The sequence below is a fragment of the Prionailurus viverrinus genome, chromosome B2, assembly GCF_022837055.1.
Source record: "Prionailurus viverrinus isolate Anna chromosome B2, UM_Priviv_1.0, whole genome shotgun sequence".
Lineage (NCBI taxonomy): Eukaryota > Metazoa > Chordata > Mammalia > Carnivora > Felidae > Prionailurus > Prionailurus viverrinus.
The window spans coordinates 29,393,332-29,407,932 of NC_062565.1; the positions used below are offsets into that span (position 1 = coordinate 29,393,332).

The 14,601-nt window shown below is 41.2% G+C and overlaps 1 protein-coding gene across 1 annotated transcript; it reads left to right on the plus strand.

Annotated features, from left to right (window-relative positions):
* Positions 1-432: 432 nt before the first annotated feature.
* Positions 433-14,295, plus strand: MUC21 (mucin 21, cell surface associated). The gene is made up of 3 exons (XM_047860346.1): positions 433-514; positions 12,380-13,515; positions 14,107-14,295. The coding sequence occupies exons 1-3, from the start codon at positions 433-435 to the stop codon at positions 14,293-14,295; spliced, it is 1,407 nt and encodes a 468-aa protein (XP_047716302.1).
* Positions 14,296-14,601: the final 306 nt, after the last annotated feature.

Sequence of the window (14,601 nt, forward strand, 5' to 3'; positions counted from 1 at the left end):
AATAATTGGAAGGCTGTTTTCTCAGAAGAGTGAATAAATAAACAATAAGAAGAGAACCAGCAATATCACACCTACAAAAAAAAGCATAAGAGAGAAAACAGACAGAAAGTTAAAATTTGTGATTTTTTACAATCTAAGAAGGTTTAGTGATATCAAAAGAAAAGATTTAATTCTAGTAATATATGTTTTTTCTCTTTTAGAAGGACTTTTCTTTTCCTCTGATAAAGAGAGGCATTTAATACCTCCATAATTACAGAATTGGCCTTGGTCCAGACCTGGACTCAGGACTGAGCTCTGGGATGTTCCATAATTGGGAAAATAAACTGGTTCATGGGGGAGCACATGGATTTGGACATGGAGAGGGCCATGATGTGGACCATGAATTGAGCCATACCTATGACAGTGGTTATGTCATGAATCACGGCAGAAGTCATGGACATGGAGGAGGCCATAACAAGAGCCATGAAATGGATCACAGAGGAAGAAGACAAGGAAGCCATGGATGACAAGGGGAGTATGGACAAAGACTGAACAATGGAAGATATTCTAGGAAAGAAAATATTGGGGAAAAAAGCAATCATGGAAAAGAAAAATGGGTCAGGACGTATTTCCAAAAAGTCTTCAGGAAATTGGCCTTTGAGATGGTCATGATCAAGGTCAAGAAAAAGAACCAGAGAAAAGATCACAAAGAACTTAACCAACAGGCCAGCCAGAAAAATAGAGAAAGATTCTAGAGGAGATCTGCAGCTTTCTCAAGTTTACATGTGAGCTCAAGTGAAAATATTCCCTGGGCTTAACCATAGTTCAGAAACTCTTAGGAGGTCACAATCTCAGAACAATTTCTCTTTGATCTCCTGATGAGGAAGTGATAATAATCTATGTGCTTTCAGCTTTGGATTTCTACTTTTTAGTTTCCTTGGGATGCAATGCAACCAGTAAGAGAAATAATAGTATTATTACGGCTTTAAAACAAAACAAAACAAAACAAAACAAAACAAAACAAAACAAAACAAAACTTCGAGGCACCTGCGTGGCTCAGTTGGCTAAACATCTCTCTTTTTTTTTAATTTTATTTTTTATTTTTTAAAATTTACATCCAAATTAGCATATAGTGCAACAATGATTTCAGGAATAGATTCCTTAATGCCCCTTACTCATTTAGCCCAACCCCCCTCCCACAACCCTTCCAGTAACCCTCAGTTTGTTCTCCATATTTATGAGTCTCTTCTGTTTTGTCCCCCTCCCTGTTTTTATATTATTTTTGTTTTCCTTCACTTATGTTCATCTGTTTTGTGTCTTAAAGTCCTCATATGAGTGAAGTCATATTATTTTTGTCTCTCTCTGACTGACTAATTTCACTTAGCATAACTACGTGGATGGAACTGGAGGGTATTATGCTAAATGAAAGTGTCTATTTCAGCTCAGGTCATGATCTCACAGTTCCTGGGATTGAGTCCCATTTCGGGCACCATGATGATAGCATGAAGCCTGCTTGGGAGTCTCTTTCTCCCCTACATCTCTCTCTGCCCCTCCCCACTCATGCTCTCTCAAAAACAAACATTAAAAAAAATACCTCATAATATTTGTGGTAGCCAGATCAGTTGTTTGCTGTTTGGACATTCTTTCCCCCTTTCTCCTTTGTTACTGAGTGCTTACTACGTGCTAAGCATTGTACTAACTGACTTTAAATGCATTATCATATATGATTGTGAAATTTGTAATCTCAAAACAATCTTTTGAAAACTTCCACTTTTCTGGGAATATAGTGAATAAAGTATGTTAACCACTCCTAACAAAAGCAACAAAAATTGCCAGTTAATATAGAAAAAAATATTTGTAGCTCTATCAATTAGGTAGATAGTAGGTAGTATTTAGATCAACAATGGAGAGAAAGCAGAGACTGACAGAGGCTCAAAGAGAGCTCTGAACCAGCCTTTGCACTGAGGGTATCTGCCAAATCTGGTTAACATAAACTTATCTTCTCACGGCTTCTTAGCAGGTAGGGTACAGGAGACAAAGTCCAAGGCCTGAACAAGGAGTGGAGTCTAAAGGAGACCCGAAATAAAGCTGAGATATTAATGGTTAAAGCCTAGAATATTATTAAACTAGAATAAAAGGACCTTGCCCATGGTGCACACTGGGGACTGAGAAGAATGTCTACCTTGAAATTGAACATTGAGTAGAGGGGCAGGGGTGAAAAATGTCCCCAGAGGATTTGTAATCGCATGGCATTCTTCATTTGTTTTTGTTTTTGTTTTTTCTAAGTCGGAGGAAGGTAAATTGAATCATTTTGTAATAAAAGCAAAAATTTAGGGGCGCCTGGGTGGCGCAGTCGGTTAAGCGTCCGACTTCAGCCAGGTCACGATCTCGCGGTCTGGGAGTTCGAGCCCCGCGTTGGGCTCTGGGCTGATGGCTCAGAGCCTGGAGCCTGTTTCCGATTCTCTGTCTCCCTCTCTCTCTGCCCCTCCCCCATTCATGCTCTGTCTCTCTCTGTCCCAAAAATAAATAAAACGTTGGAAAAAAAATATTTAAAAAAAAGCAAAAATTTAAAAAACACTAATAGCAATATGTCTCAGAGGAAAATGGCAGTCCTTTCATTGTATGCTTAAACCAGCAGCCTAAGAGGGCAGAAACAACACAGGTTAAAACCTACTGTTGAGTTAATTTCTAAGACTTCCACCAAAAAAAAAAAAAAAAGAAAAAATAAAAATAAAAACACCTATCATACTAGATGCTGAAAGCAGGGTTTTCACACCAGAGACCTCTCCTTCATTGAACGAGATCATATCGAGGATATCTTGGCAAAACTATGTCAGTTGATCTTATGTCATTGACTCCAGCTGTGGAAATGGTTTTTGTGGCTGGTTGCAGACGCAGATTCCAAAAGCAGTGGGAAGTCACTCTCTATATCAGGGTTGAATCCCGACCATGGAGTTGACTGGTGAAAGGTACACAAGAGGCATTCTTTTTTTTTTTAATATGAAATTTATTGTCAAATTGTTTTCCATATAACACCCAGTGCTCATCCCAACAGGTGTCCTCCTCAATGCCCATCACTCACCCTCCCCTCCCTCCCATCCCCCATCAACCCTCAGTTTGTTCTCGGTTTTTAAGAGTCTCTTATGTTTTGGCTCCCTCCCTCTCTAACCTTTTTTTCCCCCTCCCTCATGGCACAAGAGGCATTCTGCAAGCACCTGCTAGCAGCCTGATCTTCACTGAACTGATGTCCTTCCTTCCTTCCTTTTTAATTTTATTTTAGAGACAGAGAGAGCGAGTGTGAGTCAGAGGAGGGGTAGAGAGAGAGAGGGAGAGGGAGAGAGACTCTTAAGCAGGCTCCAGGCCCAGTGCAAAGCCTAACTCCAGGCTTGATCTATCCACTTTGAGATCATGACCTGAGCCGAAATCAAGTCAGACACTTAACTGAGGCACGCAGGCCCCCCAACTCTCTCTCTTTCTCCCTCCCTCCCTTCCTTCCTTCTTTCCTCCCTCCCTCCCTCTTTCTTTCTTTCTTTCTTCCCTCTCTCTTTTTCTTTCTTTCTTAGTTGAGGTATAATTGACATAGAACATGATAGTGGTTTCAGGTGTACAAAATAATGATCCGATATTTGTATACGTTGAGAGATGATCACCACAATAAGTGTAGTTAATATCTGTCTAGATTTGTAGCTTCAACATCATGAAAACTAGGTGACTGGAAACCATCTTAGAGCCACCTATTATTTTCCAGGTCTCCTTCATCTTTGGGAAGATTCTTCTTCTCTACTTCTTTGTCTCTTCCAAATGCCATGTGACAAGTAAGGAGAAAATCACTGGGATGTGCTACAAATTAAAATCCTAAAATACGCTGGCTACTACATATATATGTTTTAATGTTTTCCTTTGTGTTTTTCCTCTGTCCTTTATAATTTCATGCTTACTATGTGCCAAACACCATCCTAGTGCCTTTAAATACACTATCATTTATTTCTCAAAAAAAATCCAGTGAGAACTTAAATTTCTGTTTCTGTAATGGACTAAGTGTGTTGACTTAAAATACCTTGAAGAACTTAAAATGGTGGACTAAAAATCGTCTTTTTTTTCTTTATTTTTATTTTTATTTTTATTTATTTTTTATTTTTTTATATATGAAATTTATTGACAAATTGGTTTCCATACAACACCCAGTGCTCATCCCAAAAGGTGCCCTCCTCAATACCCATCACCCACCCTCCCCTCCCTCCCACCCCCCATCAACCCTCAGTTTGTTCTCAGTTTTTTTTCAACGTTTATTTATTTTTGGGACAGAGACAGAGCATGAACGGGGGAGGGTCAGAGAGAGAGGGAGACACAGAATCGGAAACTGGCTCCAGGCTCTGAGCCATCAGCCCAGAGCCTGACGCGGGGCTCGAACTCCCGGACCGGGAGATCGTGACCTGGCTGAAGTTGGACGCTTAACCAACTGCGCCACCCAGGCGCCCCTGTTCTCAGTTTTTAACAGTCTCTTATGCTTTGGCTCTCTCCCACTCTAACCTCTTTTTTTTTTTTTCCTTCCCCTCCCCCATGGGTTTCTGTTAAGTTTCTCAGGATCCACATAAGAGTGAAACCATATGGTATCTGTCTTTCTCTGTATGGCTTATTTCACTTAGCATCACACTCTCCAGTTCCATCCATGTTGCTACAAAAGGCCATATTTCATTTTTTCTCATGCCACATAGTATTCCATTGTGTATATAAACCACAATTTCTTTATCCATTCATCAGTTGATGGACATTTAGGCTCTTTCCATAATTTGGTTATTGTTGAGAGTGCTGCTATGAACATTGGGGTACAAGTGCCCCTATGCATCAGTACTCCTGTATCCCTTGGATAAATTCCTAGCAGTGCTATTGCTGGGTCATGGGGTAGGTCTATTTTTAATTTTCTGAGGAACCTCCACACTGCTTTCCAGCGTGGCTGCACCAGTTTGCATTCCCACCAACAGTGCAAGAGGGTTCCCGTTTCTCCACATCCTCTCCAGCATCTATAGTCTCCTGATTTGTTCATTTTGGCCACTCTGACTGGTGTGAGGTGATACCTGAGTGTGGTTTTGATTTGTATTTCCCTGATAAGGAGCAACGCTGAACATCTTTTCATGTGCCTGTTGGCCATCTGGATGTCTTCTTTAGAGAAGTGTCTATTCATGTTTTCTGCCCATTTCTTCACTGGGTTGTTTTTCGGGTGTGGAGTTTGGTGAGCTCTTTATAGATTTTAGATACTAGCCCTTTGTCCGATATGTCATTTGCAAATATCTTTTCCCATTCCGTTGGTTGCCTTTTAGTTTTGTTGGTTGTTTCCTTTGCTGTGCAGAAGCTTTTTATCTTCATAAGGTCCCAGTAATTCACTTTGCTTTTAATTCCCTTGCCTTTGGGGATGTGTCGAGTAAGAGATTGCTACGGCTGAGGTCAGAGAGGTCTTTTCCTGCTTTCTCCTCTAGGGTTTTGATGGTTTCCTGTCTCACATTTAGGTCCTTTATCCATTTTGAGTTTATTTTTGTGAATGGTGTGAGAAAGTGGTCTAGTTTCAACCTTCTGCATGTTGCTGTCCAGTTCTCCCAGCACCATTTGTGAAAGAGGCTGTCTTTTTTCCATTGGATGTTCTTTCTTGCTTTGTCAAAGATGAGTTGGCCATACGTTTGTGGGTCTAGTTCTGGGGTTTCTATTCTATTCCATTGGTCTGTGTGTCTGTTTTTGTGCCAATACCATGCTGTCTTGATGATTACAGCTTTGTAGTAGAGGCTAAAGTCTGGGATTGTGATGCCTCCTGCTTTGGTCTTCTTCTTCAAAATTCCTTTGGCTATTCGGGGCCTTTTGTGGTTCCATATGAATTTTAGGATTGCTTGTTCTAGTTTCGAGAAGAATGCTGGTGCAATTTTGATTGGGATTGCATTGAATGTGTAGATAGCTTTGGGTAGTATTGACATTTTGACAATATTTATTTTTCCAATCCATGAGCAGGGAATGTCTTTCCATTTCTTTAAATCTTCTTCAATTACCTTCATAAGCTTTCTATAGTTTTCAGGATACAGATCCTTTACATCTTTGGTTAGATTTATTCCTAGGTATTTTATGCTTCTTGGTGCAATTGTGAATGGGATCAGTTTCTTTATTTGTCTTTCTGTTGCTTCATTGTTAGTGTATAAGAATGCAACTGATTTCTGTACATTGATTTTGTATCCTGCAACTTTGCTGAATTCATGTATCAGTTCTAGCAGACTTTTGGTGGAGTCTATCGGATTTTCCATGTATAATATCATGTCATCTGCAAAAAGTGAAAGCTTGACTTCATCTTTGCCAATTTTGATGCCTTTGATTTCCTTTTGTTGTCTGATTGCTGATGCTAGCACTTCCACCACTATGTTAAACAACAGCGGTGAGAGTGGACATCCCTGTCGTGTTCCTGATCTCAGGGAAAAAGCTCTCAGTTTTTCCCTGTTGAGTATGATGTTAGCTGTGGGCTTTTCATAAATGGCTTTTTATGATCTTTAAGTATGTTCCTTCTATCCCGACTTCTCAAGGGTTTTTATTAAGAAAGGGTGCTGAATTTTGTCAAAGGCCTTTTCTGCATCGATTGACAGGATCATATGGTTCTTCTCTTTTTTTTTGTTAATGTGATGTATCACGTTGATTGATTTGCGAATGTTGAACCAGCCCTGCATCCCAGGAATGAATCCCACTTGATCATGGTGAATAACTCTTTTTATATGCTGTTGAATTCGATTTGCTAGTATCTTATTGAGAATTTTTGCATCCATATTCATCAGGGATATTGGCCTGTAGTTCTCTTTTTTTACTGGGTCTCTGTCTGGTTTAGGAATCAAAGTAATCCTGGCTTCATAGAATGAGTCTGGAAGTTTTCCTTCCCTTTCTATTTCTTGGAATATCTTGAGAAGGATAGGTATTATCTCTGCTTTAAACATCTGGTAGAACTCCCCTGGGAAGCCATCTGGTCCTGGACTCTTATTTGTTGGGAGATTTTTGATAACCGATGCAATTTCTTTGCTGGTTATGGGTCTGTTCAAGCTTTCTATTTCCTTCTGATTGAGTTTTGGAAGAGTGTGGGTGTTCAGGAATTTGTCCATTTCTTCCAGGTTGTCCAATTTGTTGGCATATAATTTTTCATAGTATTCCCTGATAATTGTTTGTATCTCTGAGGGATTGGTTGTAATAATTCCATTTTCATTCATGATTTTATCTATTTGGGTCATCTCCCTTTTTAAAAATCGTCTTAAATGAATCAGTGAGTTGGCGGGAAAGTAAGGAATGCTAGAATTAAAGGCTAAGCTAAGGTAGGAACCCAAGAAGGTAAGAGGAGCACTGAAGCCAACCTTGGCCAAACCCAGTGAACTTTTCTGGTAGCACAGCCTCAGTCCGACTGACTAGCCCAGGTGAGGACTCTCACAGTAGACCCTCACATAAGCCTGCAACCTTCAGGGAGTGTAAGCTAAAATAAACCCTCTCTTCCTCTCAGGAAATGCAAACAAAATTGCCTATCTCTAAACTTGGCATGGGGGAAGTATCTCTGGAGAAATAACTTGTAACCACATACTTTACATGGCTTGTAGTTCCAAATCATGGGTTATTCAAAAGACTTGAAGCCTATAATTTAATTTGGCCAAAACGTGCAAATTCTCTATGGAAGGTCAAGCCCTCATCTTAGGCTTCAAAGTACTTCTACAGATACCTTTGCAACAAAACCAAATTCAGTCATAAATCTCAAGTACAACGATCTCAGTCAGAAACCATCAGTGAAAGTCAGCAAGAAACAAAACACAAAATAGACAGCAAGATCAGATCCACAAAAACTAAAGGTATTAGAATTCATAAATACAGAATATAAAGCTAGTAGGTTTATTCACACTGGTCAGAATGGCTAAAATGAACAAATCAGGAAACCATAGATGCTGGCAAGGATGTGGACAAATGGGAACCCTCTTGCACTGTTGGTGGGAACGCAAACTGGTGCAGTCACTCTGGAAAACGGTGTGGAGGTTCCTCAAAAAATTAAAAATAGAGCTGCCCTATGACCCAGCAATAGCACTGCTAGGAATTTACCCAAGGGATACAGGAATGCTGATGCACAGGGGCACGTTTACCCCAATGTTTATAGCAGCACTTTCAACAATAGCCATGTTGTGGAAAGAGCCTAAATGTCCATCAACTGATGAATGAATAAAGAAGATGTGGTTTATATATAAATAAAATATTACCTGGCAATGAAAAAGAATGAAATCATGCCATTTGCAGCAACATGGATGAAACTGGAGGGTATTATGCTAAGTACGATAAGTCAGTCAGAGAAAGACAGATATCATATGTTTTCACTCATATGTGGATCTTGAGAAACTTAACAGAAGACCATGGAGGAATAAAGGGGGAGAAAATAGTTACAAACAGGGAGAGAGGCAAACCATAAGAGACTCTTAAATACAGAGAACAAACTGAAGGTTGATGGGGGAGTGGGGAGAAGGGAAAGTGGGTGATGGGCATTGAGGAGGGCACTTGTTGGGATGAGCACTGGGTGTTGAATGCAAGCCAATTTGACAATAAATTATATTTAAAAAAACAAAACAAACAAAACAGAATGAAAGCTCCAGGAATACAGAAACTATATAAAATAAATAAATAAAAATAAAGTAGGTAGGTTTAAATGTGTGTCATGGCTTTATGGTTGTTCACTAATATTCATTCTCCATCTTTAATGATAATATTCTCAAGTTTTAGTTGATCACAAGCCCACTCTGCTAGTCACTATATTCTCCAGTCTCTCTTTCAGCTTACTTTAGATGTATGACTATGTTTGGCTGGAGGTGTGTAAACAACAATAATCTCTGATGAAGTTAAAAATTAAGACAGAACTAAAAGACTTGGGAACAGGATATGAGTTGGGAACTGGGTAATAGAATTCCAAGATTCTTCTATTGTTTTGAAAGAGACTAAAGACACTAATTATATATATATTCTGATAAGTATGCATGCAAAAAAAATTTTAGGATTATGTCTAAAGGGTGGAATCTGGACTTGAATTCAGGACCTTTGCCTCCAAATAAGTCTAGAGGGGAAAGAAAAGGAATTCTTAGAGTGCTATTGGCCTCTCAGCCATAGAATGGGATTATGGGATTGCTAGGTGTCTAGAGGCTTCCCTGTTATTGAGCAATTCTTCACACTTCAGCCTCAGGAACTGCCCATCCCAGCTGCTAGGTTGATCTGCATCAGCCTTTTCCAGCCCACTTTGTCCCCTCTTGACTCACTCCTTCACATCTCCAGCCACCTCCTGCTTCTTTCAAACAGCTCTTATGTGTCAGGGATATTTGTTCACCTACAAATAAACTGAGATGTTGCTTCTTCCACAAAGTTTCTCATTAATGGGAATGAAGAGGGGTGCCTGGGTGGCTCAGTCAGTTAAGCGTCCAAATTTGGCTTAGGTCATGATCTCATGGTTCGTGGGTTTGAGCCCCACAATGTACTCTGTGATGACAGCTCAGAGCCTGGAGCCTGCTTCGGGTTCTGCATCTCCCTCTTTATTTGCCCCTCCCCTGCTCATTCTCTTTATTTTTAAAAATAAAAATAAAAATAAAATAAAATGGGAAGGAAGACAGCTGACTTGGTCACACAGACTGTGCGCTGAAACTCCCATCAATCCATCTCCTTCACCTTGGCCACAAGATGCCTTTCCCATGAACCCCCAAAACTCTGCTTATTTGGGTCTGTTCAGTCCTATTAATTTAGGGGACTGTGTGTCTTTTGCTGTTACATCTGTGTTCAGACCAATATGAAGTTTATAGAGAATTTGGACTATATATCTCACTCCCTCAACAGACTTGAAGTCTCCTAATTGGTGTTTGTGGTATATCCTACTGAGAGATACTTCATTAGGCTAAGGAGAAGGAACATCTGAAGGATTCCAGGGCAGAGAAAATCCTACAGATTCCTCTGAAAACAAACAAGAGGGGAACTTCTATGGTGGAGGATCAGAGAGGGAAATTATACCACCCCTTCACCTGCTATGAGCCTGATGAGGGGCTTGTTCTGCACATTTTACACTCTTCATGCCCTCAGCCTTAATGCTCCAGAGACCCCAAAGATGGCTTCATCAGCCCCTGGATCTCTCTTTCCCTGTTCATTCAGTGTGCACAGCTGAGTGCTTACTGCATACCCAGTAATGCTCCATCTGTCTCTGTCTTTAACCCAGAAGCCCAGATACCTAGTTCCTGCTAGGTCTCATATTTTAGTCTCATATTTCCATTTGATTCAGAAATTTGGGGTACCACCCCCTTAGCTCACTTCATTAGGGCTATTTCCTTGCCAAAGCAGACACACAGAACTTCTTGGCCAGGAAACAAAGTCTTGCAGTAGAACAGGTTTCTGGCCCCATCTCTGCCTTAGAAGGTAGGTCCCTTCCACTCTGACAAACTTAATCTCTTTATATTAGTCTACTTCCTGCTATGACCCGACCAGTCCAGTGCCCTGCCTAGTGTGATCATGTCATTTTCCTTTCTCACCTTCCTCTTGACCCCTAGTCTATTCCTTCCCAGGATCAGTATTGTTTAATTTCTCACAGTTGGCAGAGGAATAAGTCATCTTCCCTACTCCTCCCCAACACATATGAAACTATAAAGGTCCTTGAAGCTCATCCACAATAAATAAAGAGGCAAGAACATTGCATGGAAGAAGCTTAAGGAACCCAAGCATCCAGTCTTCTGCCCACTGGGCTCAAAGTTCTTCCAAATAACAAGTACTTAAGAGACCCAAGTTTCTGGAAACTCTAGCTTTTACCTCTTCACCTTGAACTCTCCTTTCTCAAGAATCCTGTTCTTTGCCTTCTAGATCTTGGCCACAACTGGGATTTGGGTATCTTACCTTCCAACCACAACAAGACAGATCAAGATGTACAAAGGACACATTATCCTTAAGTGTTGGCTACTATTGCATCTCCTACTTTTAGAAACTGGTAAGTGATTTCTTTTAAAAGTGGGTGATCTGAGAACCTTTTAGGTGTTTTGGGAGATGCTGACCACTGCTAGGACTAGCTCTGGTTCTCTTCCATAGAATGAGGATCATTGTTTTACCCCAATCCCTTCAATATAATTAGGTATCACCCAGGAGGCAGTTAGAACCCAGGGATTAAAACTGTAGACTCTGGTCTCAGATTACCTGTGTGTAGATCATGGCTCCAATGTTACCTGTGTACTTTGGGTGAGTCATTTAACTTCTCTGTGCCTCCACTTCTGCATTTATAAAATGGTAATAATCTGTGGGTGGCTGGGGAGTTAAATACTAAGAACAGGAAGAGTTAACTGTTGTGTCATTCCTAGTCTTGGTCATCTCAGTTTCTTTTAAGTTTTACTCAAGATTCTGATCTTAACCCCAATTTGTACCATATTGCTGATATGGGGGAGGGGCTTCCCCCCATAAAAGTCTAATCCTATGTTAATTCAAATAAACCTGAGGAAAAAATACACATGTGTGGAATGAGGTGATAGGTACCCATGTTCCAGTTAGTGGTAAATGAGTCACAGATTAATTTTGGTTATCTGGAAGAGGTTGTGTATCTTTGTCGTTCAGTGTTGTGAGTGGAAAGAAATAGACACAACTTTAACTCAGTCTGTTTACCCAAGGTTGAAAAGATGTGCTATACATTATAGCCATTAATCCTGGGAGATCTTATATGTTTAAACTACATATAACATATTCTTCTCCAGCCTCTGGTATAGAGATCGGGAATCCCTGGAAATTTAATGCATATGGAATCACCCAGCCCCTCATTGAAAGGTCCCATCTCAAACTCTGATTCATTTAATCTGGAGTGGTATGCCTAGGAATCTTTATTATTAACAAGCTACTCAGACAATTTTGATGTAGATATTTTCTGAATAACACTAAAAAATATTTTCTAGGAAAGGAGCAATACTATTTTAAATGAATTAATATATACTAGTTTCACCTGGCTTTTGCAATTCCTTTATAATACTTCTTATCTGTATTGGATCTTATATAGCAGCATATGGAATAAGCTTACTGCCAGTGAAACTAGGTTATGTAATCTTGGTGTTGGGGATGGGTGGGGAGGGCAATTTAGCATTGTGGCTGAAAGTGCAGATCCAATAGCCTGGGTACAAATTCCTGCTCTACTACTCTGTATAAACATGAGCAAATGTCAACATTTCTAAGCCTCAATTTCTTCTTCTTAGCTGTTGATAACAATAGTATCTAGTTCATAGGGCTGTTAGTGAGCATCAAAGAGAATTATCTATGTAATGAATTTAACCAAGCATTGAGCAGAAAGTATTTATGCTCAATGTATATGTTTGTCATCATTTATTATTATCAGCAGGTGTAACACCCAGTGCGTTTAGCACATCAGGCACAACTTCTGGTGGGACCAGTATAACCTCCAGCACTAAATCCAGCACAACCTCTGGTGGAACCAGTACAATCTCCAACACTGGATCTAGTGTGATTTCTAGTGGAACAAGTATAGCCTCTAGTACTGTATCCAGCACAACCTCTGGAGGGAACAGCACAGTCGTTAATACTGGATCGAGCACAACATCTGGTGGGACCAGTATAGTCTTCAACACTGGATCTAGTGTGACTTCTAGTGGAACCAATATAGCCTCCAGTACTAGATCCAGCACAACCTCTGGAGGGACCAGCATAGCTGTCAATACTGGATCCAGCACAACATCTGATGGGACCAGTACAGCTTCCAACACTGAATCCAGTGTGACCTCCAGTGGTTCCAGCACAACTTCCAATACTGAATCTAGCACAACCTCTGGAGGGACCAGCACACCTGTCAACACTGGATCCATCACAACATCTGGTGGGACCAGTACAGCCTCCAGCACTGAGTCCAGTGTGACCTACAGTAGTTCCAGCACAACCTCCAATACCGAAACTAGCACACCCTCTGTAGGGACCAGCATACCTGTCAACACTGGATCCAGCACAACCTCTGGCAGAACTAGTACAACCTCCCAAACTAGACCCAGTGTGACTTCCAGTGGGTCTGGCATAACCTCCAATACTGAATCTAGCACAACCTCCAGAGGGAGTAGTACACCTGTTAACACTGGATCCAGTGAAGCCTCAGGTGGGACCAATATAGCCTCCAACACTGGATCCAGCACAACTTCTGGTGGGACCAGCATGCCTGCCAATACTGGATCCAGTACAACCTCCAGGGGGATAAGCACAGCTGCCAGTCCTGGATCCGGTGAGATCTCCAGCAGGACCAGTGTAGCCTCCAACACTGGATCTAGTGTGACTTCCAGTGGGACCAGCACAGCTGCCAACATTGTATCCAGTGCAACCACAGGAAGCTCTGGCACACATTCTCCAACTGGAACACACACAACTTCCAATGGCACGAGTGCTACAACTCCAGTGAATGAAGTGACACCCAGTGGGTCCCTGAAACCATGGGAAATCTTCCTCATTACTCTGGTCTCTGTTGTAGTGGCTGTGGGATTCTTTGCTGGGCTCTTCCTCTGTGTGGTGAGTGCCTAATATGTAGGAAAGTGCCTGGGGGAAGGAGTAGCAGGAACATAAGGGAGTGGGATATGAAGAGTAGGGTCACCAAGTTGGGGGGTGGGTAAGAAGGAAAGAAATATCAGGAGACTGTTACTAAAGAAAAGTAGGAAGTTAGGGGTGCCTGGGTGGCTCAGTCTGTTAAGCAACTGACTCAGCTCAGGTCATGATCTCATGGTTCTTGAGTTCGAGCTCTGCATCAGGGTCTGTGCTGACAGCTCAGAGCCTAGGGCCTGTTTCAGATTCTGTGTCTCCCTCTCTCTCTCTCTCTGCCTTGCCCCCCACTCACACTCTGTCTCTCTTTTTCTAAAAAAAAAAATAAAATAAACATTTAAAAATTTAAAAAAAAAGCAAGAAGTTAGAACTGGAAGAGCCAAAGTGCAATGGGAAACTACTGACTTGTGGAAAAAGAAGGCTGAAAGAAGGAACAAAGTCTAGAGGAAGGAATACTAGGTGAGAGAGATGATATGTAGGGGAAGACGATTACAGAATGAGTCCATGGTTAAAGCTTGGAACAGGGGGATACAATTCTGAAATGATTCATCCTTCTTTTTCTAGAGATATTCCCTGTCTCTGAGAAACGTCTTTGACACAGCTGTCTACCGTCCCCATGGCCCCAACCTTGGCATGGACCCTGAAGGGTATGACGGAGTCCACTACAGCTCTAGTTGGAGGCCTAACTGGTTCTGGAGGAGACCAGTATCCTCAATAGCCATGGAGATGAGAAGGAGATACAATGGGCCCTGAGTGGCCCCTGAAGCCATAGTGCCACTTTTTTCAAGGAGAAAGTTGACCTGGGAGACCAGAGACTTCAGTGTCCTTTCATTTGTCCCCTTGAGTCCCCTCTCAGCTTTGTTTGGGTCTCTGACAGCCTTGAGGAAGACATTCCCTCTCTCTTGATTTTAACAGACTGTGGAAGGAGGAGATTCTGTTGTCATTTAGCTAAGAAATAAACACATAAAAAATATATGACAGAGAGAATCTGTGTGCACATGAGTGGATGTCTACAGTGCTGAATTGAATTTCCCAGTTCTGTGAGAAAGCTCCCATGCC